General features: G+C 53.7%; 9 protein-coding genes across 9 annotated transcripts; 3 read left to right on the plus strand and 6 right to left on the minus strand.

The window, feature by feature from the left end:
* Positions 1 to 264: 264 nt before the first annotated feature.
* On the minus strand, positions 265 to 3,459 carry JN550_001960 (uncharacterized protein; the record flags this gene model as incomplete). Its single annotated transcript, XM_049313201.1, has 1 exon — positions 265 to 3,459. One exon carries the CDS (start codon positions 3,457 to 3,459, stop codon positions 265 to 267), a length of 3,195 nt encoding a protein of 1,064 aa, XP_049176021.1.
* Positions 3,460 to 4,879: 1,420 nt separating this feature from the next.
* JN550_001961 (uncharacterized protein) lies at positions 4,880 to 5,407 on the plus strand (the record flags this gene model as incomplete). The annotated part of the gene is made up of 1 exon (XM_049313203.1): positions 4,880 to 5,407. One exon carries the CDS (start codon positions 4,880 to 4,882, stop codon positions 5,405 to 5,407), a length of 528 nt encoding a protein of 175 aa, XP_049176022.1.
* An 809-nt stretch (positions 5,408 to 6,216) lies between these two features.
* Positions 6,217 to 6,909, plus strand: JN550_001962 (uncharacterized protein; the record flags this gene model as incomplete). Its single annotated transcript, XM_049313204.1, has 1 exon — positions 6,217 to 6,909. One exon carries the CDS (start codon positions 6,217 to 6,219, stop codon positions 6,907 to 6,909), a length of 693 nt encoding a protein of 230 aa, XP_049176023.1.
* A 958-nt stretch (positions 6,910 to 7,867) lies between these two features.
* JN550_001963 (uncharacterized protein) lies at positions 7,868 to 9,409 on the minus strand (the record flags this gene model as incomplete). Its single annotated transcript, XM_049313205.1, has 2 exons — positions 7,868 to 9,200; positions 9,261 to 9,409. 2 exons carry the CDS (start codon positions 9,407 to 9,409, stop codon positions 7,868 to 7,870), a joined length of 1,482 nt encoding a protein of 493 aa, XP_049176024.1.
* Positions 9,410 to 11,080: 1,671 nt separating this feature from the next.
* Positions 11,081 to 11,993, minus strand: JN550_001964 (uncharacterized protein; the record flags this gene model as incomplete). The annotated part of the gene is made up of 2 exons (XM_049313206.1): positions 11,081 to 11,794; positions 11,847 to 11,993. 2 exons carry the CDS (start codon positions 11,991 to 11,993, stop codon positions 11,081 to 11,083), a joined length of 861 nt encoding a protein of 286 aa, XP_049176025.1.
* Positions 11,994 to 12,389: 396 nt separating this feature from the next.
* Positions 12,390 to 14,308, minus strand: JN550_001965 (uncharacterized protein; the record flags this gene model as incomplete). The annotated part of the gene is made up of 2 exons (XM_049313207.1): positions 12,390 to 14,105; positions 14,204 to 14,308. The coding sequence occupies 2 exons, from the start codon at positions 14,306 to 14,308 to the stop codon at positions 12,390 to 12,392; spliced, it is 1,821 nt and encodes a 606-aa protein (XP_049176026.1).
* An 832-nt stretch (positions 14,309 to 15,140) lies between these two features.
* On the minus strand, positions 15,141 to 16,463 carry JN550_001966 (uncharacterized protein; the record flags this gene model as incomplete). Its single annotated transcript, XM_049313208.1, has 4 exons — positions 15,141 to 15,498; positions 15,555 to 15,693; positions 15,799 to 16,273; positions 16,461 to 16,463. The coding sequence occupies 4 exons, from the start codon at positions 16,461 to 16,463 to the stop codon at positions 15,141 to 15,143; spliced, it is 975 nt and encodes a 324-aa protein (XP_049176027.1).
* Positions 16,464 to 16,479: 16 nt separating this feature from the next.
* JN550_001967 (uncharacterized protein) lies at positions 16,480 to 18,187 on the plus strand (the record flags this gene model as incomplete). Its single annotated transcript, XM_049313209.1, has 3 exons — positions 16,480 to 17,473; positions 17,540 to 17,826; positions 17,885 to 18,187. The coding sequence occupies 3 exons, from the start codon at positions 16,480 to 16,482 to the stop codon at positions 18,185 to 18,187; spliced, it is 1,584 nt and encodes a 527-aa protein (XP_049176028.1).
* Positions 18,188 to 21,816: 3,629 nt separating this feature from the next.
* On the minus strand, positions 21,817 to 22,383 carry JN550_001968 (uncharacterized protein; the record flags this gene model as incomplete). The annotated part of the gene is made up of 1 exon (XM_049313210.1): positions 21,817 to 22,383. The coding sequence occupies one exon, from the start codon at positions 22,381 to 22,383 to the stop codon at positions 21,817 to 21,819; it is 567 nt and encodes a 188-aa protein (XP_049176029.1).
* Positions 22,384 to 24,109: the final 1,726 nt, after the last annotated feature.

Raw genomic sequence — 24,109 nt, forward strand, 5'->3', positions numbered from 1 at the left:
CACTCCAATACGCCGCAGTACCAAGAACCCGGTGTATTGAGACCACGAACGACACGGAAGAAACTATTGGCAGGAATCTATGTCCATTGGTGCTCGAAACCCTGTCCCAACGAAGCGGGCCGGATGTCCACTCCACATGCTGGTGACACTTCAGGGAGCAAATAGTCATACTAGGATTTGTCACTAGCATACCTCAAATAAAGTCGAAACCTAAACTCCAGATCAAGCATCGCCATGGGTATCATCCGTTGCCAGCCAGTGCCTTCACAATTCATCCGTTTCATCGTCATCCGAGAGCCATATCAAAGCCGAGGATTTGGGGTTCAAAATGGTTGTCAGCTCTTCCCTCTTCACTTGAACGCTGCTGTCGAAGACCTCATCCCGACTTGTTGGTTGCGCATCCCCTTGCGGCACCATCAGAGTTCTCTCTTCTTCCTCCTTTACTGACTTCAGAGGAGTATCCCCCTTAATCTCGTCTTTGGTTTCATCAATGACTTCATCTTTGATATTGTGCTTGACCTCAGCTTTGAGCCTGTCTGCGTGCTCTGACTTCACTAGGCCTGACTCCTTCAGCCGTTCAAGTCTTTTCTTGTAGAATAAGTCCAACGTGTTCCTTCGTTGCTCCTGGGTCATGCCCTCGACAGCCAACGCGAACTCGGTGGCACTTGGAAAGCCGAATGTTTGCGCCATAGTGCAGAACTGTCGCTCCATGACATCGTCTGGTGGGTTATACTGGAAGCTCGAGGAGACCTCCAAACCTGCCTCGAAGCCATCAATGTTCTGGCTATCGAGGAAGATGGCGCGGCCTGTCGCATCCACGTTTTGACTGGCCTCAAGTTCTGCTTGACGCGAGATGCGATCCTCGACCTTGGAGGAACCAACGACTTCGGAGTTCTCGTGCGTGTACTCCACCCCCGCCGATGCGAGAATGGCTTGTACAACATCGCTCTTTCGTTTCTGAGACGGTTTCTTGCCTGAGCTTGTTGCCTTGTCATCGTTAGTGAGAATTTCTGCCAACTGGCCGAGCCCACCATCTCCATTATCAACGTCTTTCTCTCTTTTGATCAAACCACTCTGGGATGCATCCTCCACAGCCTTCTCCATATCCACATCCATAAGGCTCACTCCAGCTCGAGCTTCGGCAATGTTGGTCTTGTTGACGATGTCCCTCAGCATGACCTGGTCGGCATGGAAAGTGAACAGATTGTTAATCCCGAAGATCTCGCCTTTCCGACCGGCTTCGTTTTGAACTCCTTTGAAGTATCGTCGTTCGTTCGAGGCAGTATACCCGATGTTGGCTTGCTGTTGCTTGTATATCTGTCTCGCGTAGGTAATCTCCTCGATGGTCCCCGCAGAGATCAAGCGGTAAACCTCGACATCTCGGACCTGGCCAATACGATAAGCACGGTCTTGTGCTTGGAGATCGTAAGACGGATTCCAATGAGGGTCCATAATTACGACTTTGTTGGCCGATGTGATGTTAAGACCAACACCGCCCGCCTTTGTAGAAATCAGGAACACAAATTGATTGGGATCTGAGTTGAAGTCGTCTACAGTGTTTTGCCGCTCTTCATACGATAAAGATCCGTCAAGATAGCTAACATTGTAGCTGGTATTGTTGAACAGGTGCTGGAGAATCCTCAATAGCCTGACACTGTGAGAAAAGACCAGAACTTTGTCCCCGTTCGAATGCCAGTACTTGAGCAGCTTCTTGAGAACCGCCCATTTGCCACAGAATTCGGGGTTGGCCAGGTTGAGCAAAGAATCGCGTTGACTATAGAGCTCCTTCCACCTGTTAGGCATAGCGGCTTTTAGATACCGGATGTCCCGGTGATGCTTCTCGGCTGTCTCTGAATGCGACGGGATCAGCAATGTGAGATGGCTTGACAGTTTCTGCAGTGACATGACTAGAGGGAAAACGAGCGCTTTCCACGATTCCCCTTCGTCAGTCTCTGTGTAGCAGCACCATCCACTTTTCTTCCGAGAACCGCAATCGCAATAATCGTATGCTGTCTTCACGAGCTGGGCCAACGGACTTTTCAGGAAGGTCTCATAGGCTTCGCGCTGTAGCTCGGACAGGGGACAGAATACAACTCTGTCACTCTTTTTGGGTAACTGGTGGGCAATCAGGCTCTTCATTCGCCGCAGGAAGAATTGTGGTAGGAGGTTCTCCACCAGCTTTTTGGCGGTTCTTCTTGCCTTGCTGAGCTGCTGAAATGTAGCCTCGTGTGATTGACCGATTGTCAATGGCTTACTGATCGTGTGTGTCCACTCCGACTTTGTTCCAAATAACCCGGGGTTGGTCCAGTTCAGTAATGTCCACAGTTCTTCATATTTGTTCTGTATCGCAGTGCCTGTCAAACCGATGCGACACAAGGCGTTGACGTCATTCATGGCTCTCGTCACTTCTGCCGAGATGTCCTTGAGACAGTGACACTCGTCAGCAACTACAACATCCCAGGCGACCCGATTTACGGCGTCACAATTGTTTTTGTATGTCGTGTAGGTGGTGATCATGATTTCAAGCCTGCCGGCCCTTGCGGTGCCCAGGACGTCGTCTTTGTTCGCTCCGTGGTAGAGGTCAGTGACCCACCAGCCCCATCGGTCCAGCTCTTGTTTCCAGTTCTGAGTCAAGGATCCTGGGCACACGATGAGCACTTTTGGATACCAATGACCACTGGTGTTGCGGAGCTTTCTCATTCTCTTTGCGTCTCGCTGATCCCCAGTTTTGCCAAACATAGCCGTAAGGAACGCTGCCACTTGCACGGTCTTCCCCAGACCCATATCATCTCCTAGTACACCACCTTCCTGGTAGACGAAGAGACGGTGGAGGAATCTGACACCTTCGACTTGGTAGTCACGAAGATACTGCGCAATCGACGCAGGTATCACACCTGCCGACTGTTCAAGGAAAATATCCCTGTGTGGGCGGCTTGGCTTTATCCCGCTTCTTTCATCAAACTGGGGTTTCTCATGGAGTGCTCCTGAACTTTCATCTTCAGAGAACTCGATGTCTTCGTAGGTTGGGGGAAGCACCAGTCCGGCGACACGCAGTCTCTCGACGCGGGCATTGAATTGTCTGCGACGCGCCTGCAGGTAGCCAGGAAGAGCGTGTTCTAGTGAGTCTTCGTCTCCTGAGGACAAACCATCGGCGCGCTTCTTTTTTGCGGCAGCTTTTGCAATTTTGTGTTTGGGCGCAGACGAGGATGCCTTTGCACCAGCTTTGCCCTTCCCTTTACGTTCGGCCGCGATGTCGCTCTTCTTGCGCTTTCTGAAAGCGTCCAGCGTTGGCTCGTCTGAGTCGTCTGTCCATTCGACTTTCTCCTCATCAAAAGGGCCGAGCTTCCGTTTCCTCGAGATGGCACCATGACTCCGCGATGCGGATGCTCCCACGTCTTGCTCGGAGGCCGTGGACTCATCGGCATCTGCGACGTGGATAACACTTGGTCTGGGAGGCATCTTGCACCCTGGACGCAGCAACAGCCCACTCACTGGGCATGTTACTACATGTGAGGTGGGGGTCGGGAGGATGATAAGATGCCAATAGCCAACCTCAGCCAATAAAGTGGACAAAGAGCTTCTATGGCAGGCGCGCCACCGTGAGGTATCCGCGACGCGAGGTCACGTGATTATCACTTTGCTGCCTAGGTTGCTCCAACGCATACCTATGTACTTCCAACAGATCGTGACTCTACGAGAAAGTCAGACAGCATCCCATCTTTTCAACAGATTACCCTTCAAGTCGACTTTTGCACCTGCAAATATCCCGAAAAGCGCAGTCCTGCGTTTTCTAGCCAGAACGTCTTGCAATTCTCCAGAGTCACCACCTCTGTGTTGTAACTCTTGTCCCAGGCTCTACGGCTGTGGCGTCAGGAGCCATACTTACCATTATCGCATTACGCTTTCTCAACTGCTCTGGAATTACTTCTACAATTATCTGCCGTGCAATTAGCCGCAACCAATCCATAGAGCCATCTGGCCCTCATAATGCTCGAAGACCTAGCACCAGAACTCGTCTTCCATGTGATACACGCCGTGGACGGCCCTCAGGACCTCCTGTCTTTGCTCAAGGCGTCGCCACGATGCTATAAAGTCTTCGTCAGATGGCGCCAGAGCATTTTGTCTTCGGTTATCAAGAATGCCCTCCTGCCCTAAGCTCTGCATCATGCACTAGCGCTCTTCCATATCCCCCCTCCTGGCTCAGACTCGAACTTCCCAGCACTTGCGGATCTCATGGCGTTCTTAGATATTTACTTCGAGGAAGGCGCATTTACATTTCCCAACGATTTATTCATGATAAAGTCTCTGTGTCGTTTATTGTTACGAGTTAATCGATATGTCGACGATTACTTTGAGAAAGCAAAAGAAGCCCTTAACCTTCCTAGTGATGCGGCAGCCAAGTCACTTCCTTTGTCTCCCATGGAACGTACCAGAATGCAGAGGGCGTTCTTGCGGTTCGAACTCTACTGCCAAATCTGCCCTGTTGATCGTTGGTGTTATGGGTTATCACTCTCTAAAGCTGATGTTCAGTTTGAGCATTTCTTAGCCGCATGGCTCCGTGGGAGGTCGAGGAACTCAGCTCCATCCACCAGGTTCTGACAAGTATTGTTAGGAAACATATAGCTGATATGGAGGAACAGCTTATAGACATGATTTTATCATCCCCAGGCATCAAGATTCCCGATGGTTTCGACCAAAATGCAGATCACAAACGGGAAACATGAGAAACACGAATTACAGAAGGAGGCGTCATACTTTGTGCTTCTCCTATCTCGTACGCAGAACCTTCGTCAGCTGAGGGATCCGATCTCAAACAATCAGACAGTGTAACCCACATGTCCGTATTGCAATTGAAACTGTAGAACTTATAAGGTTAGAGATGTTCTCGGACATTGGCACACAAACATCCTTGGAGTCCATCAGCTATGTCACGTCCCTTGGGTTAGATTTCTTTGAACAATTGAGGAGCGCCGACTTTCAAGAACGCAATAATCTCACCCGGCGAAAGACCCCTCTATTCCGACATTTTCTCTCCGAAGCATTGGATTATGCTCCGATGACTTCTACCAAGACTGATTTGCGCCAGTTGATAACGGACGACGCATCTCACCCCAATTTGGGTTGGACACTCTACAACTCTTCACCCCTAGATTGCTACCTAAAGATAAACCGTGACGGCATTATGAAATGTCCTCTACGAGAGCGAGGATATGTTTTCTGGGACTCAAAGAGGATCGCTAACCCATATGTGGATAAGGCACTCCAACTGGCTCGGAACATGAATGAGAAGCAAGTGGACGCTATTTACGGCCCCGAAGCTCATAGGAGTGTCGAGAGCAGGCTTCGGGGCGTCCGCATGCCGCAGGAAGTGTTGGATATGGCGATGGAAAATTTTGGATCTTTATGAACTGGATTTTGTAGATATGGACTCTGATGATCAGTTACATAGGTGGTTAAGGCAGTTAGAGTTCTGATATATTCGTCATTTCTCCTAGTTTGACACTGATTCGGACGTTACCGCAACGTTCCCTTTCTCTCAAGATGGCTTGGACAGAGACTCTAATAGTGGGTTATCCGTTTGTGAACGTCGACCCAGATACCGAATCATCATGCTTCCGAACACTTACGAAACACGGAAGATATGCATCGCATTAAAGTGTAGGTGACAACAGGGAAGTATTGCAAACTGTATGGACAAAGCAGAATAATAGGATGTATATGCACGACAGAAGTGCAGCTGCCATGGTATTTCAAGGGCAATAACCGTTACAGCAGTCAAGTGCCCCCGTAATATGCTGGAATGCCTTGCACCTCGGTGACTCTGATGGAGAAAGTCCATAGCAAGAAATAGCCAATAGGATGCCTAAATTAGGGCTATATTTTCGAAACATATTTGATCACGCCCTTACAAGGCAGCGGGGTCTTTCTCTTTGTTTCAGCACCCATGATACGAGCTGACCAACAGACCACGAAAACACAAATTCAGTCTTATTTTATCGCAGCCTGCTTGAGCAAGAACCAAAGCCATATGTTCATCATTATTCTCTTTCAGTGATCGAGCTGGCTTTACAGCAGTAAGTTCGGGCGAATAGAACTGCGCGGTGACAACCTCTTTGTCCCGCATATGCACACCCCAACCCTTATTCGCCTATATAAGCAGGCACAGTCTTCGAGGATGTCCGGCTCCAGTGATGAACAGAACTACCTGCACCCAAAATGACGGATCGAGACACCACATTCAACTTTGTCTACCACATTGAGCGCACTAACTGGCTCTTCCCCCACCTCGTGTCGGTCGACGACGCCCTCATGGTGTGGCACCCCGAGACGGGCTGCTCCGCCGCGGTCGAAATCGCGCCGGCGCATGTCAACCGGCCCCTCATCATCGACGCCAAGCACAACCCGGAACGCTGCACCTGCAGCGATTACCTGGTGGCATGCGCTCGATCCATGGAACGGCGGTCCGCAGCGCGCAGCCCGGAGGACCGGGCGAACTATCGAGCGCTGCGCCGCCTCCGGCACAGCGTCGTGGCCAATATCGTCATGGACCACCTCTCGGCTGCCGAGCAGCGCCGTGCAGGCTCGCGGGCGTGGTTCCTGCGGGGTGCCGGCCGGTGGAGCGACGCCATCTCGTACATGCTCAAAATGAAGGAGGAGATGGGCTTGCCTTTCCCACTGAGCCAAGCGGTATTCCGGGTGGATATCGAGGTGGTGGACAGCAGCGGTAGGTTCTTTCGTCCCCGAGGGATTCCCGTCGTTCGGGCGCAGGACATACTAACGACGCTGCAGATATCAGTGACCGATGTAGAAATCATCCTCCTCTCAAGATTAGCAGCTCAAGTTTTTGCTGTCATCAGTGTCCACCTCTTCGCCGATGCTGAATCTAGCACGGAGGCACATCAAGGCTAGGATGATTCTACCTCGCCGTATGTGTCTGGTTGGTTTTCTGAAGGGCAGGGATACCGGTACTATCGATTGCACGTCATCGCATGGGTCGTATAGGCTATAGACGAACAGTTCTATGAGCCTACTCGGCGATCTCTTGAGCAGACGCAAGTATAATAGACTCGGGTCGGTTTTAGGTTCTGATCATTGAAATACACACTAGCCGTCCTAAGTTTATATGCAGCGTAAGTATTGCCCCCATGAACTCCTCTTGGTATGATATCGCTGCACTAATCGATGCTTCTGCAAACAATGGAAAGCAGAGTAAAAGCAAAATTCCAGATCTTGCCAATCGACCTTGTACCTTGGTCCATTCTTCAACAGTCTATGCTAAAGATAGGTATCGCTATGCTCTCCCCGTTCCCAGAATGTTTTTGTTGTCCCGCCCGATGCATACTGCTAGGGATTGGCCTTGGTATTGCGCTAGAGTTTACCTACCCATAGCAGCCCCGGAACTGTTTCACTGTACTATCGGTCTATGGATGACCGGCAGTGGCTTTCAGGCTCAGTAATTGACTTGGAACTTGAAGAACAGTGGATCGCCCCACGCGTCGATAGCCGTCTGACGACTTTCTGCGGTCCAGATAATGCTCGGATGATGCCACACTGAATCCACCTGTCCTGTATATCGTATGTGAATAACCGTCGCTAATCGCGGACTCGTTTTCGCAATGACCTCGTCAAAGCTGAGGAATGCCTGGTGAAGCTAGTGCAAGATCCTGTGATACCACGAGAACACGAAAAGTCGAAGGTCTTTCGTGTTTGTTGCTCCTCAGATTATGTTGGCAACTGCTTGGATATGCCTCGCCGAACTTTACTATCAGTGAAGCTTGAGAATCTCGTGGAAGTGGTGGCTTTGTGGACAATTGCCACTTTGAATGGGTTCTCCAGGCAGCGACATTCCGTTGCCGCGCTCTCCAAACTACGACTTCTTAATCCATGACTGCTCGAGCTCCGAGTGCATTTTTTCTGCGGCTAGAGGTTGGCCTAGCCGGCTGTAATGTTCCTCGAGCTGCAACATCGCTCTCGTCGTTCGCGAATTCTCCACCCCTAGCCTCTTTCGTCGTGCTTGGTACGTTTCGAGGTAATAAGGTGTCGCCTCCTCTAGTTTCCCAAGGCCAACTAATGTACTGCCCCTGACAAGCAGCCACTGTTCGTATTGCTCCGGGAACTGGGTTGCACCGCCGCGCTCTAGCCAGCTGCCAATCTCTTCGGTGACTTGGTATGCTTCGGGAAACCTCTTGCGTTCTACCAAATATATTGCGAAGTAGATCTTGACTTCGTATAGATGTCGAATGATTTCGTCATGGTCAGCCGCCTTTGTCGTTTTGCCACGTTTTCCAGCTATCGAGTTTTCGATCTCCCGAATCGTCCTTTCAAATATCGTCACGGCAGACTGTTCTGATATAGCGCCCCATTTCTGCTGCAACTTGGCATACGTGGGATACATAGCCGTGCGCCAACGATTGGCCGGGTGGCTATGATTCACAATCACATGAAAGTAGGCTCCTAGTACAGCCCCGATCACTTGCTGTATTTGTACCGGCCCTAGGGTTTGCATCTGGGCCCAGAACCGACTCAGTGGATGTGACTCTCCAAACTTGATGGCGACCAGGCGAGCAACATAGCGCAAGAGCGTGGCGGCCATCTCCGGTCCAACCTCCATGAGGCCCACAATGTGACCTAGTGTCAGCGGGATGAGTGACGGAGTTGCTTGATCCAAAACCGCCGAGTATTGATCGAAAGACTTATGCACCATGGCAAAGTTGGTAGGCGAGTTACGATCTTTCAGTAGATTCCTCGTAGCAAGGGACAATCCGTTGTACCAGCTGTCTGTCTTATCAGCGTCAAAATCGAAAGTTAGACCCGAAAGATCCCATTTTGTCTCCTCGAACTGGTGAACTGCAAAGTCGTGGACAGCCATCAGGCCAGCCTCTGTTATCCGAAGCGTATCTGGAGGCTCCACACGACCCGACAGAGGCGACAGCGCTGACACCGGGGACGCCACCGTCACCGGCGGCGACAAGATGGCCCCGTTCCGAGTGGACACGAGGACTTTGGTGGTAGTCTCGGGCCGGGACGCAACCCTGTTGAGCCGCTTCTGCCATTTCTTGGAGCCCATGCTGCGACCCCGGATGACGAGCGGCTGCTTGACGACGCCCGACTGGGCCAGGCCCATGATCTGCTTGGCGTCACTAGATTTGAGGTTCTTGACGAGGCCCCAGGATTTGAGGCGGCTCTTGTACATCTTGTCCCTGGACGGATAACTCAGCACATGTGGCGATGTGTCCACGTCAATCAAGGGATGCACCTACGTGGCGTGGAAGTCATGCTCCTGGCTCATGATGTCCTGGACCTCCTTGAGCGAGTGGTCATCGTCCCACCAGAGCCGCGAAATCGTCTCCTTGTTGGCCTCCCAGTCTTCGGGGGAGGCCCACGCTTTGCCGGCGGGTGCGGGCGTCATGGTGGCAGCGGGAGCTCATGACACGGTTCCCATGTTGCAAGGACTATCAGCAGAGTCCTACCGGGCTTCGGATACAGGCATGCGATGCTGACAGCGTGCGCCGACTCCAGACTGGCTTGTGGACTCGTGTCTCCAGGTGCTCGCGACGGCTTTTGATTGAGATTCTGTTGGCCAGCACGGCATATTCGAGGTGAAGTGGCAGATTTGGCCAAGTGCTTGTTACGTCGGCCCACGTGAAGCGAAAGCGGCCGGGCGGGACCCTGGTCAGAATAGGCCACCCGTTTATCTCGCTTTCTCCTGAGCTGGGGCGGCTGGACTGGGCGACCGGCACGGAACGGTACTTGACTTGACAGCTCAGACAGGGATGCTAACTACTGTGGTAGCCCTGGAAGTCACTTGCGTTTGGGGGGCATCGTGCCCCATTAATAATCTACATATACCCCAGGCATGCATCCCTCCTGGTTGCTGGTCTAAACTCACAGTAACAGCACACGCAGCAACCCCCCGGATCTTGCATTGGTATACCTCAAGCTGCAGCACACGAGGGAGCAACAATCGGCAAATCGTGCTTCGCTGTGCTGCACTCCGCTGCACCTGCACGGCTTTCGCCACCCCCGGAGGAGCAGGGCCGCCGGGTGAGATTCCCTTCCGTGTTCCCTTTGCCCTCGCGGGGGTTGCAAAAGGGAGCACAAAAAGAAGCAAGCAAACTGGGATGCCGGCCAAGCTAGCGGCAGATGGGAGTTGAGGAAGGGGGGCACTGTAGCAATCAATTACCAACCGAGGCCTACTTTGCGATGCACAATATCGCCGTACCTGTGGAGCTACTGCACTACCTTGCCTACTGCATTTCACAACCTTTCATAATTGTCAAGTAGGCCCGAGGGCACGTGTGTGGTGGTTAATCAATCGCTGCATGTACAATACGTTGTTGTCCATGCAGCCGATGTTTCAGTCCGCCATCGTTCACACCCTACCAGATGTGTGCGACTGCGACGACGCTTTGCAAGTACCACGGGAGCAGTCGTCCTGTGACGCACTTTTCTTGCATCAGACGTACGGAAGGAATCTCATCTTAGGCACTCTGCCCCATAGATGAGCGCCTAAGAAGCTTACCTGGCGCTGCCGCTGCAAGTGTCCTGCTGTCATCATCGTGCAGTGGCCCCCAACCGCTCCGTCGGGCTCTCCGCGCCATCGTGGGCGGGATCCTGCCTACTATATAAATAGCACAACCGGGGATGCACTAACTCTCCCACGAGGCATGGCTGCTCAGCCCTTGGTTAATGAGTGGCTTGTTTGCATCCTCGAAAAGTCTTCCCGAATCCTCCTGATCCGAGGGGCCGAGTCGCGTTTTGTTGACTTGCTGTTTCTCCTGTGACGGTATAGAGTTGCCGTTGACGCTAACTTGGAGTGCGACATGGATCAAGCATGATCTGATACTTCAGCAACCTGGTCTAGCGTCCGTCGGAAGTCGGCTGAAGACTACTAGACTACTGTTGCGGGAGCTATGATAGTTAGGAACTCAATCACAATGTGACAATGGCGAAAGAAAGCAGGGCCAATCAATGTCTACATTCCTCGGAAGGAGCAATTCCCTAGCTCGATTATCCCGGGCGTGCTCCCATCTCCGCGCCATGTTTCCTCTCGACTGGATACAAGAACTAGGCTACCAAATCAGCCTCTGGCCTGCTTTGCGTAAAAGAATCTCTTCATTGCTTCCATGCGGGCGCTGTTGAGAAGTACCCAAAGAAAGCGTCGTCCAGCGTCACGACGTGCCGCGTCATAGAGGCTGTCACGGGCACTCTGCTCGGGAACGCCGCCATCACCCTGCTGAGCCACGCTTGGTGCAACGCGGCCAGCTCCCCCGTGAGAAAAGGAACCGAGCAAACCGATGCAGATGTCGTTCGCCTTGTCGTCGAAGGGGTTGAGACCGTCCCGGAACACTGGGACCTCGGGGTCTGGAAGAAGAAGACCGATCACTTCTTTGGTGTTCTGTGCCGAGCCATGGGCCTCCATGACGCCACGGCGCCCTTCGATCTCGGGCGTGGCCTGGATGACGGCCGCGTACGCCATCTTGAACGTGTGAGTTTCCGCCAGCGTCTTCTGTAGCTTGCCCACAGTCTCCCGGAGACGGAGAACCTCCTCCTCGAGTTCGCAATTCTCGTCAATCAAGGCGTTGTTCTCGGAAATCATGTCTTGATGCAACTTGGTGTTGCCCTCGACTGGCTCGGCGGTGTCTACCATCTGCTTCTCGTTCTCATTGATCGTATTGGTAGGCTGTGACTGCAGCTCGCATGTCTTGTCATCTTGGTCCGACGAGGCCGGGTCCGGGACGGAGCTCGGGTCAGCAGCAGCAGCGACATGGTTGGTCGTGTCGTGCGAGGAGTTCTACGGTACGCTCAGATTAGTATCCCGTACCGACTGAATAACGACCACCGACCGTTCCAGGCATGAGCATGAGCGCTCCCATATGCACGTCGCGGACGGCAAATAGTCGTAAGAATTTACTCACAGTGGGCACAAGTCGGTCTGTGGTGGCGGCATCTATCGCCATCGCATCATGAGTAGCTTTCATCTCGTTCATCATGGTGTTGAGAGTTGTCCTGGTGAAGGTTGTTGCAGTGTTAGAGATGAGTTGACTTCTGATCTCACAAGAGAGCCCTGATATTTGGTGAGGATTGAAGCAAAAGTGATCTTCAGAGAATTTAACTGGCCAAAAGAAATGGTGGCCTGGGGTTAGGACGCAGAGAATATTCACATTGTTTGCCGTCGAAAAAGACAGGACAATCAAGACGCCGTTGCCTAGCCAGCCGAGCATACTCCTACAACATTGAACGAAAGATTCACCTGCCATAGCAGGCATTTCACAATGTGGTCTGATCTTGTCCATTGCAATGTATTCTCGCAAACTCCCCTAGTAGTAGTCAATTGCTGTGACCAAATGCTGCACTCTATCTGCACATATACTCAAGACTGCCGCTCATTACAGTCCAGAGGTGCTCCAAATCTTAACAGCAGCGTCACCACCCGTGCTGGCCACCCTGTCCCCAGAAAGCCAAGCCACCGCGTTTACGCCGTCCTTGTGAGCGTTGAGGGCCTTGACACGACTGCCAGGCTTGGCAAGACTCCATACGAAGACATTGGTGTCAAGCGCACCGCTCACAGCATGCGTGCCCGCCTCATTCCACGAGATGCTAGTAACCCTCGCGGTGTGGGCGGACCAACGATCGGTAGCAATCGACAGGTCCGAAGTCTTGTAAGCGAAGATCTTGCCAGAAGAATTGCCCGCTGCCAGGTGCGAACCATCCCGCGAGAACGCCACCGCCGAGATCTGAGCAGTGCTGTTCTTGGCCTCGCAGCATTGCGCAAGGTTGCTGGAAGAGTCTGCCTTGTAGACTCGCACTGCGTTGTTGCTAAGGCCGACGGCCACCAGAGATCCATGGGCGGCGATGGAAGTGGGTTGGGCATCAGAGATGTCGAGCTTGCCCGCCAATGAGCCCTTGGTGTAGATTTCGATCCCCGATGCGGTAGCTACGTAAGTCTTGCCCTCTGTAGAGGCAACGCCCTTCGGCTGTGCTGACAGCTTGATCGACTCGCCGGCAAATGTGTTGGCCGACTCGTCAATGATTCGAAGAGTGTCGTCCCAACCAACACTGTATCCACTGCCAGAACTCGAGGCAATTTGGCTGACTTGGTTCGTGTGGCTCTGGCCATCAACAACGGCACCAACACCCGACGAAATATCCCAGTTCAGCACTCTGCCCTCAAAGCTTCCGGTCCACAGCTTTGACCCCTTGCCCTCGGAATCGGCACCCATGGCGGTGATGCTCTTGTTGTGTCCCTGAACCACCTTGACGGGTTCGGGCTTGCCCTCGTGGAAGTACGTCAGATCACCATCCAGGTTCAAGCTGATAATCAGCCCATCGGATCGTCCATGCGGCCACACCACACCCACTTGCTGGTCGGGGATGCTCACGCCGCCGCCCAGCTTCCAGGTCTGGGTCGACTTGCCGGCCTCGACGTCCCACACCTTGACGGTCTGATCCGCGCTGGCAGTCACCAGCTTCTTGCTGTCCTTGGCCCAGCTGACGGCAAAGATGCTGCCCGTGTGCTCGCCCTCTCCGAAGCTCTTGGTCGGCTCGCCCGTCTTGCCGTCGTATAGCTGGATCTTCTTGTCTGCGCCGACCGTGACCAGGTGGTTTCCGTCGGGGGAGAATGCAGCCCCAAACACAAAACCCTTGTGCACACCGCTGTGCTTGCTGTTGAACTTGAACGGTGCGCCGTGCAAGAAGCACATGGCCATGTCATCACTGACGGTGGCAGCCCGCAGCGGCCTCATGCCCCGGATGGCGACCGCATTGATGACCTTGCTGTGGCCGCTGACCTCACCCACGCTGTTGCCGCTGTCGGCGGTTATGCAGTGACCGAAGCGCTCGCGGCCGTCTCCAACAGCGATGATGCGCTGGGAATCGCCGTCCCAGGCAATGTCGTTGATGCGGCCGGAGATGATGTGGTATTCGCCCTTGGTGTTGACGGCCTCGACGGCGTCCCAGACGCGGACCGTGCCGGCAACATCACCGGAGGCTACATAGAACCCGGACGGGCTGAACCTGGCTACGGTCGTGTTGGTCGTGTGGCCGGTGTACTGCTTGCACTCGGCGGGGTTGTCGATGGAGCGGAGGAAGATGGATTTGCCAGACTGGCCGGCGTTGGAGTCAGCGAGTCGAAACAAGAACCTATCATCCCAGCAGGGGCCTCTGCAAGGCACACAGATGCTCATGCCCGGGACCGACTTACGGCATATGCTATCCTCTCGCCCTTGGGGTCGGTGGACAGCTGGGTAGGCTGGCCCCGCGATGTTGCGGGGTTGGCGGCGAGGATCTTCTCAATTGCGATGGACATTTTGGCTCGCGGTCAAGATTGTTGATGTCTTCAGCTACCCCTAGATCCCGTCGAGTCGGATTCGGTCTCAAATAGCAGCGCAGAGAACGGGTGCCTGGTTGATCGTCGAGCTCAGATGTTGGTTACCTAGGAGCGAGCTTATGTTTACACATGGAGGGGCCCCCTGGTACCCCCCTGGCTGCCAGCGGCGGATTGGCTTCTAGCGACTGCGGGGCATTATTTCGGCGCCTGATCTCATAGCGGGTTTGCGACACCCGCCGTTTGGGGTCTTTATGCTAAAAAAGGGGGGTTACTGGCTAGTCACAACCCTGCTGCTATGGATGGTATGCTTGATATATATCCAAGTAGACTACCTAATGTACCCACTGAGCTGTAGGAGACAATGATCTGCTAACTTCAGTAAGTACAGATTGGAGGACAACTGCTTGAGAGGGGTAAAGCTGAATTGACACGCAATCTACAAACCATAAACACCGAGGAGAACACCACACAATCGCAGGAACATCACATCGTAAGAAATTAGACTATTTGCAAGCTTATAGGCAACTACGCCTGGGGTATCTTCCGTTCGCAACAAAACGCCAAAAGCAACCGTGTTTGTGTCCATATGATCCGTAGAATCCTTGATAGCGGGCATAGAGAGCAGCCAATGTGGTGTGGTATGTGAGAGTGGTTTGTTCAGGCCTTAACCTTGTGTAGTAGTTCATTATGCCATGCAGGTCGTTGTCGTTCTTGAGCTCACAGCTTGCTCACTGTTTCCCCGTTGCCGTGGTTGACCATGACTTATGAGAGTCCAGGCTTGAGGGCAGCGGTAAAGTATGAGTCCTCTACCTTAGCTGGCTTTGTCGTTGTTGCCTTCCGCGAGTTGCTGCTCGAGCTTCTTCTTGGCGTACCAATTCTGGCGCCATTCTTGGTACATGTTATTTTTCTTTTCTGACCAGTGTCCACTGAGGAAGTCATGACGGGGGTCTCCATCTGAGAAGGGCTGACCGCCCACCATGTCGTTCCACATCTGCTGTTCGAGGGGCAATGTTGACTTTTCAGCTGCGGTCAGCGGCTCCTTGCGATTATTCGGGAAAATAGAACCAATGATATCGCCCAAGTGACGATATACCGAATTCTCGGGTGGTTTGGGAGGCCAGTTCGTGGGCTGGAAAGTTTCCATCTGCTCCACGTCCTCATGCAGTTTGCTAGATAACATGAGTATAAGAACTGGCACAGAAGTGTATCTCGGGCTCAGGCTTACCCAAGATGTCCATGAACCAGGTAGCCTTGTCTGGCGAGCTCCTCGGCGAGCTCAAGCTGATGGTTGTCCATAAGAGAGGTGTTGGGAACGACGATGACTCTAGCATCAACGTTGAGAGACTCCAGGATGGTGCCGGCACCTAATAACACAGGTTAGCCACGGTGGATTGCACATGCAACAAGGCAAGACTCGCCTGCATGAGCCATGATAATGCCCCTGCCTCGCGTCTCGCCATCTCGTCTACCATCGCTAGGGGTGCACTTCAAGTAGTAGGGTTTGATATTATCGGTGTAAGAAAATCCTTCGATGGCGATCCAGTGGCTATCAAAGCCCTTCTGAGGCCGGATCTCCTCAAAGTACTCCAGGTCAGGGCCACATTGGATGATGAGTCGGTTGAACTTGAGAGCCTCTAAGACGTGAAGGAACGGCTCAGAGAGAACTTCTTGAATGAGGGTCTTGAAGGAAGCAATGCTGCCAATGGTGACGAACATGGTTCGGCCCGGCTGGCGGTATCGAGGTACCGCAGCCGCGATAGCAGGGTCGGCCATGATGCGAGCGTCACCGTCGTCGTCAGAATTGGCGTAGGGGGTTTCAAGAGACGAGATGGACGGAGGCTCTGTATTTGGGTTGGTGATGGCGCCAGAGAAGAAGGACTTGATGTTCTTGTAGTATTCGTCGTCTTCGGACGCCGGGGGACTGACAGGCTCAGATTGCTTTGCCTGGGAGGGACGGGTTAGATGGACGTAGTTGGCTGCAGAACATGGCCATGACCCTGGTTGGTCCAAAGACTGTGAGGGCAACTTGGGCAGGTACGCTCAGTGATACATCTGGCGCTGGACAGAAATCCCAAACATCGCATGCGAATCAAGGTACATGAATAACTGCTGGGTGCTAAGTGTCACTCACCATCTCGAGGGCCAATGCAATGCCTGGATCGGGAGGCTGTGGCGGTGCAGTTCTGGATTGCGGGAGACTTCACGGTAACAAATGGGGGAGATGGGGCGGTGCAGAGGTCCGACCTTGGGCCCGCCTGGAGTCTAGCGAGAAACTCTGGGCAAATCAGATGCCTGGGCGATCAATTGCTGGGTCCGCGTCTTGCTCTAGCCCGGTCGCGGAATTACTCCCTACCCGTCGAAATTTGTCTGGTCGCCGAAGCTGCGATATTGCCCAGCAAGCACATTGCGAGCTCAGTGTTGGACTCTCTGGAACGACCTCGAGTCCCCGAGCCATTGAATACGCCATGGTCGCCGCCGTACAGTCGCTGAGGCTGTGTGCGCGGGCCTGCAGACAGCCCTCAGCTTCGCGGCGGATAGCATCGACGTTCGCGACCCCCAGGCGCACCTTCTCCTCGACGCGGGCATGGCGCGCAGACGCCCCCAAGAGACCTGAAGGCGAAGCCGCCGAGGGCGCAGCCGCTGTCCCGCAGTCCACAGAGCCCCAGGCCTCTCACCAGTACCGAGGCAGATCCGACAAGGTCAGCCTGGAGCTTCAGGAGGGATTGAGCGAGGCAGAGAAGGCGACATATCGAGAGCTGCTGGAGTACGCCGATGCCCACAATCTCAGCACCCAAAAGCAGCGCAAACCTACCGAGCAGCAGATGGAGGAGGCATCAGACAAGATCGAGGAGCAATTCTTCGGACCCAATCTGTCGCCCGAACAGCGCGAGGCCATGCGGGAGCTCGATCAAGAGCTCCGGGCCTTCGACGATCCCATCTATCAGGCCAACAGGCAGATCCGGGTGCACAGGCAGTCGTTCTGGGGTGAAGAAGAGGAGGACCCTGACATGATCACCGAGGATATCGATGACGACGAGTTCGGCGAGGACGACATCATGAGCATGGCGCACGGAAAGCTCGAGGAACACCGCGAGTTCAGAGAATACGCTCGCATTGCAGCCTGGCAGATGCCACTGCTCTCAAGTCCGTCCCCAGGCGCACCGCTTTCACATTACCGATAACACTATACTGACTCTCCCCGCTTCACAGAACTTGCGCGACCCTTCGAACCCCCTTCCGCCCAGGAGCCTCTGCGCTTCCGATACACGACGTACATGGGCGAGAACCACCCGGCACAGAGCAAGGTGGTGGTTGAGTTCTCGCCGCGCGATCTTGGGCTCAATGACAAGCAACAGTTGAAGCTCAAGAAGCTGCTCGGCCCTCGGTGGAACCCCGAGACGGATATTGCCAAGATGAGCTGCGAGCAGTTCGACCACCAGGCACAGAACAAGCGCTACCTCGGCGACCTTGTGAACAAGCTGATCGCTCAAGCCAAGGTAAGGGTTTTGCAGCTTGTCCTATCCCGGTATTCGTGCTGACGTGTGGTGCGCCCAGGACCCCAAAGACACGTTCGAGGACATTCCCTTGGACACACGACACCACCCGAAGCAGAAGAAGGTCAAGTTCCCCGTAGAGTGGCGCTTGACCACGGAGCGCATGCAGGCGATTGAGGACACCCGGCAAAAGTCGCTCTTGCTGGATCAGACCAGGACCGAGGCGGGATCGCTCGTGGACGGCTCCGAAATTCTGGACAAGCACTTCAACAAGCCGGAGTTGGTGGAAATACCCGCTGCCAATGACCGCAGACTGCCCAACATCTCCCCGTCGAGGCCAATCCCGCGACAACGGCGCTTCTAAAGGCCAAAGAGGACTTGTATCATAAAAAAAAGGCACGGGCGGTTGTATCCACGCCATGTACAAATGTAATATACTGTAGAGCACACAGCCATGTACTGCACAGGTTAGATACACTAGACAGCAATATGTGAAGCTCGTGCAGGTTTCTTCTGCCATGATTCGGATGGTTTTGTAAGGATGCAGTCAACGTAGAGCTATTCCCTGTTGTATTACATGTTCACAATTGCCAAGAACGGACGGTTTTGTAGGGGGTATCGAGTATCATCATCATTACGGCCGCCTATCGCATGTAATGCTATGGTACAATCCGAGAAAGAGACGGCTCCTTTCTCTACCACCTAACGCATATACCTGGGGGAATTCCTTGTGAACAAATAATCAAATAAACCGAGAGCCGACGCAGTCGAAGCTCAGATAGACCCGGTCCCAACCAACCCCCCCGGCTCCCTTCTCAAAAGGACCCAACGTCCATGCTAGTGGAACAAAGGAAAAGTCTCGTGCAGAATTGGTATTAGGTGAGCGTTGCACGTGTGGCCGACAATACGAGTGGCTGGGCTAGCTGCTCGCTAAGCCCCACCTCACTGCGCATGATCTGCCCTGTCTGCCGAGTGGGTACTGGGCTCGAATGCCGATGGCCAAGATGCGACGTCAGAAAAACAGATGTGCTGTTCTGTCTACTGGCGAGTGACGCACGCACGCACGCTTGCGGAAAACTCCTGGTAGATTTGTTGCGGTGAGGCTTCGCTTAGTACTTCAGAATGATGTACCTGGGAGGGATGTTAGCATATGATCTTCCTCTCTAGCTCCAGCAGGAGACGAGATTGGGGAAAAGAGAAGGCAGACGTACAGAGCGTGGATGATACCGGGAATGTAACCCAGAATGCACAGCACAATGTTGATGCACAGGTCGGCACCGCATCCCCTCTCCAAGAAGACACCCAGAGGCGGCAGGATGACGGCCAGGATGATCTTGAAGATGTCGCTTCCGGTGAAAGGCATGTTGGCGGTGGTGTTGTCTGGTGATTGTGATTGTTTGTGATGTGACGGTACGTTGGTGTCAAGCAGTTGCAAGTAGTCGCAAGAAATTCGACGTCTGTGGTAGTAGTAGAAGTAGTTGGTGGGAACTGTAATGTCGCAGGCAGCGGTTGGAGGGGGGAAGTAGCTTTGGTTAAATAGCAGCAGAATATGTGATCGATCGGGCTCGAGACGGACGGGGAAGTACAAGCTGTGGGCAGCTCAAAAGCGAACCATGATGCATTCACAGCAGCAAGCCAAGGACCAAGGAAAACGGCGGCCGGCCAACCAACCACAGGGACTGCGTCATACACGACTGCGTCACAGGCAAAGTCAGGCGGTCCAGGAGCAGCACCCCCCAAGCTCCAATGCAATTTCCAGGATTTCTGGTCCAGCCGCTGCAGCATCTGCCATAGCATGGCGCTTTTTCGAGGATAACCGGCAGCCTCCCTGGTCCTGGACAGCTTGAGTTAGAGTGGCTAGAGTGCTGAGTAGGTCGCGTCCGCAGCTGCAGAACCGCCCCATGGTTAAGCTTGTTCCCACTTCTTTCACGAGCTTGTTCACGTCAAATCATCCTTGTCGCCCGTCAACCATGATCTACTGTAAAGCCGCCCTGTACCGACCGTTGTCTGGCGGGCAATCTGAGCCCCAGGAACACATGCTGTGCCCGTTCCAGCCCGTTCAACCCCGACGCGAACGGCATCTCATTTCACTCTCCAGGCTTGTGGTGGGCCATGGGTGCTGGCTACCAGCTCCCAGACCTTGGTCAACGGTAGCGGCTTTGCCATTCTCCCGGGTGCGTGCCGAACTCCGGACCATGCGACACTCGCCAATGAGGCCATCAGGGCCATCGCATTTCTGAGCACGGCCTGGCAGGCCGGGCAGCCGTTCTGCCACAATCTACGTCACCTGCCCTCCAAGAGCCGTCTTCCCTACAGCTTGACGTCACCGTTTGTGGCGTCGTGGCGCCCCGGTCCTCATCGCCTTGTGGCGTCGCTTCACGGAAGGCCGTGATTCGTCAGTCGAGTTTCGCCTGTGTCTCGAGCTCCGCAAGAACGCGTGGTCGATCTGAGTTCTCGACTGCTGCGCCATTGGGTTGCAGCCGAACTGAATCTGAGAATCTCTAGATCTCCCACAAATCCTTGCGCTGCTGGCGCCAAGAGATCATGGTTTCGTAACACTGTGGCGCATCACAGGCCTGATAGAGACAACGCTGTGTGACCGCCGTAACTACCGTATAATCCCATTCCGAATGGGAATGCTTGGCAAATAAGTTCCTTAATTAGAACCATCTCCCCATACTCTTTAGTCGGGACCAATGATGGTTTCTTATGTGCTGCAAGTGGAGATGCTGAGAATGTTCTCCAATTATCATAGTACATTCCAACGTTAGGCGGGCGGCTGACCGTTACAATCATCGTCTCATCCTCCAGCCAACCAACTCCTGCGGATGAAGGCCTGTCAAAGCCGTAAACTCCCGTGCAAGTGCACAATTTTTGGAGGTGAGTTCATTCAATAGTGACCGTCTCCCCCTAACTTACCTTTTCATCGCTGGCATTGAAAATCCTTGCTGAAGGATCATTAAGAGCTTCTTAGTGTCTGAAGTGGAAACACCACGACAGTACGTTGGACGGGATCGTACGGCACTAAGAACCAGGGAGGTACTCAGTGGTGTTGGCTGGCTTGGGCATCATTCCACTGACCAGAGGTATCCGAGCTTGTGAGATCGCCGTATGGTGGCCGAATAGGGCAGCAATAATTCAAATTATGCCCTCTTAGAGTATCGGCCGCACAGGATCATCAAATAGTTGGGCCGGCAAGCGTTGCTCGTAGTGGGGCCCATTTCCTCCAACACGGCACTCATTCCCAACTTCGACAATTGGGATACTACAAGGGGGCAAAGAGAACCCCGGGTAAGTCCATTCGAAGTCCATTCCGTCGATGCGCTGGTGCCAGGGAGTACCGCGGTACCGTCAGTCAGGACCAGGCAGTCGCTGATATGTTTGCCATCGTGCGGAGCACCTAGCGATTGAGTATCCGTACGGCCCCGGTAAGAAAACAGTCAGAGTTAGCAGGTCGGACTGAACTCATTTCAGATGGCTCATAGTTTGATCAAGTCGATCAGCCCGACATTGTGTGCTGTCAGCTTGACAAGGAACTCATCAAATACGATAGACTTGAGAGCCATTGAAAACCATTCAACTCCGCGATCAACAGAGATACCTGTGTAAATGGCCACTGCTAGGAAACTTATATAGTCTTCGACCTGGTCACTTTGGAGGACAAGCAATGCTGGAGGTTCTGCTTAGTATAGTCATTAATTTGTGAATTCTAGGTAAGTAAGCGAGTGGGAAGAGCCGCAAGGGTGGCTCTCGTGATTCCACCAGTGGATAAAGATTGGCAGACGTCGTGCCCTTTCTTGAGGTTCAATTCATTCAAATCGTTAGAAACCGGCCAGAAAATCTGGCGGGTACAAACCAAAACTCCACGCTGAAGCCCCCTTTTCCTTTGCCAGAATCCGAAAAATAAGGGACGCATGCTAGTCCTTAGGGGTTGCCCCCTTCTGCTGCATGTTTACCATCTCTTCTAGGTCTCGTCTTGTTTAACTCCACATATCACGGTTTATGATTTCGTATCCTGCTGAAGAAACCACTTCGCCTCCGTGGAGAATCGCCTTTGTGGTCGAACTGTGAGGACGAAGGGCTCGCCGGGGCGTTGTTGCCTCTGAGAGACGCGACGGCGCGATCTATACTATCAGAGTCGTCTTTTGACGGCCTGGCGGCCTCGTCCTCGGCAGAAAGTGGCCTCCCATCGTTCAGGTCAACGGCACTGTCAATGGTTTCCAAAGCCTCTTTCGAGTTGAGGTACTCTTGCTCCATCTCGGTGGTGATAAAGCCATGGCTGGTCGTCCGCTTGTACTTGTGGTGCAGAAACGATTTACGATGCCGATGCAGAGCTCTGGCTGGATCCACGTCCTCGGCACTGATGCAGGCGTCTGGTGATGTGTTCGCTTCCGGATGTCTCCATGTCGTCGTGCGTGGCAGCTCTGGAAAGCCAGTATCGTAGTCCCGGCTCGCTGGGCGGCGACTGCTCGTAGTTGTAGATGTAGACATGGTGGATATAGAGTCAGATGTGAGAGATCTGTCTATCCTCTTAGCCTTGGCAAAGAGAAAAGGTGACATTTTAAATGATTGTGTTGTAAGAAAAACAACGGCGAGGCCGAGGCGAGGCCGAAGCGGTTAAGCTCCGCGTCTTACTCGGGGCAGTGTCCGCAAGGTTTCCACAACGGAAGCCAGGCAGGAGAATGAACAGACTCAAAGGATGGACAAATGTCTTGCGCGGCCCGAAACTTTGGCTACTCGACAGGAATGGATAGGAGCTGCGCGGGTTTCCGGGGAATAAGTATGTGAGACGTAGGTGAAGCAAGATGCGAAGTGTGGTGAGCGCGGTGTGAGAGAGGTGCAATGACTCTTGATCCACTAGGACCACCCTTGGAGAACTACCGCCACGGCACTTTATATCCTGAACCTGAAAGCCTAGACCCCGTCTTGATACAATAGACAAAACAACACAAAGAACCGCAGGGAATTGTTGTGAATGAAGATTGTCTGGGCCGCCTGGCCAGGCTGCGCCCCGAGCTGACGAATGGGTGGCAGAGATCGACTATTGACGAAGGAGGCCTGCTCACCTGAAGACCCAATTTCACGCCAAGAGCTGGGGGCTTTGGGTTGCTTGGATTTCGATGTTCTCCAGGGCCCACAGGGGTCCGGCTTGGCAGCCAACCGCGCGCTAGGACGGTCGGTAGAATATGGGGATCCGTCTGGAATTCGATGTCGGAACGCGGCACGCAAGCGTTTATCGCAACTTGGGTGAACCTGGCTCCGGTGGTGAGCCCTATTTCGGTGGGGATGACTGGGAGGTGCCGCCGAGCCGATCTGCTGAGCGATTTCTCCTCCTTCTGGTGTTGCAGATTTCCACCTGGGTCGTAAGATGCAAGTCGGTGAGGAGATCTGATCTGGCCCGGGGAGGTCGAGCAGAGTATATGTACGCCGTAAAAGCAGGGCCTGTAGGAGAGCGAGAGAGAGAGACGGGTGCCCCGGGTGAGCTATGGGATTATGCGTGCAGCTGCGTGCCTTAGCGCTAGGCAGTGACTGGATTATCGTAGATGCCGACTAAAGTACTTATGCATAAGCTGTCGGAACTAGGTAGGCAGGCGAGCAGGCAAGTGGACAAGTGAGAGAAGGGCAATTCTTATTCTCGTTGAAGAGGCGACGGAGAGGGAAAAGGCCTCCTGCCCCCTCGACCCTTTTCTCTCTTCTTTTGAGTTATACAGCGGGAGATGACATGACGAAGGCTTGAGCTAGCGTGGCAACTAGCAGTTCCGATTTATCCAGGCACGACGGGGACGGCAGCCACCTCGCAAACCATCGTCAAACTGGCCGCACGGCTGTTCTGGCCACCGCGGCGGAAGAAGCCGACGAGTGCGCGGCATCCTCACTGGCTGTGCCGTACTCAGTATTCCCTGCTGCTCCATGAATGGTAGGCTGGCGGGCTGGCACGGGGTGTCCTGAACGGCATTCGGCACCCTTAGTCTCCATTGCGCCCTTGCCGTCACTTGCACACCAGAGCCGAATATCCAGTACTTGCAAGTCGCTACTTTTGCGTTGAACTGCATGTCTCACGGCGAGCGGGCGTGATTGAGAATGTGACGCAATTGGTTGGCTGGGGAGTCACTGATGACAGACACCGCCCGTAGGTGCCGTGGTGCCAGGTGGACGGCTGGTTGGATTCTGCAAGCATCGAAACCCCCCGCCCCTCGCACGTCTGATCCTCCATCCTCCAAAAGCCACGTCGGACCTAGGGGCGCCGATTTGTTGAGCTCGGCGTTTAGATCACTGTAGTGCGATG

This window comes from Neoarthrinium moseri, assembly GCF_022829205.1.
Source record: "Neoarthrinium moseri strain CBS 164.80 chromosome Unknown scaffold4_Wmoseri_CBS_16480, whole genome shotgun sequence".
Taxonomy (NCBI): domain Eukaryota; kingdom Fungi; phylum Ascomycota; class Sordariomycetes; order Amphisphaeriales; family Apiosporaceae; genus Neoarthrinium; species Neoarthrinium moseri.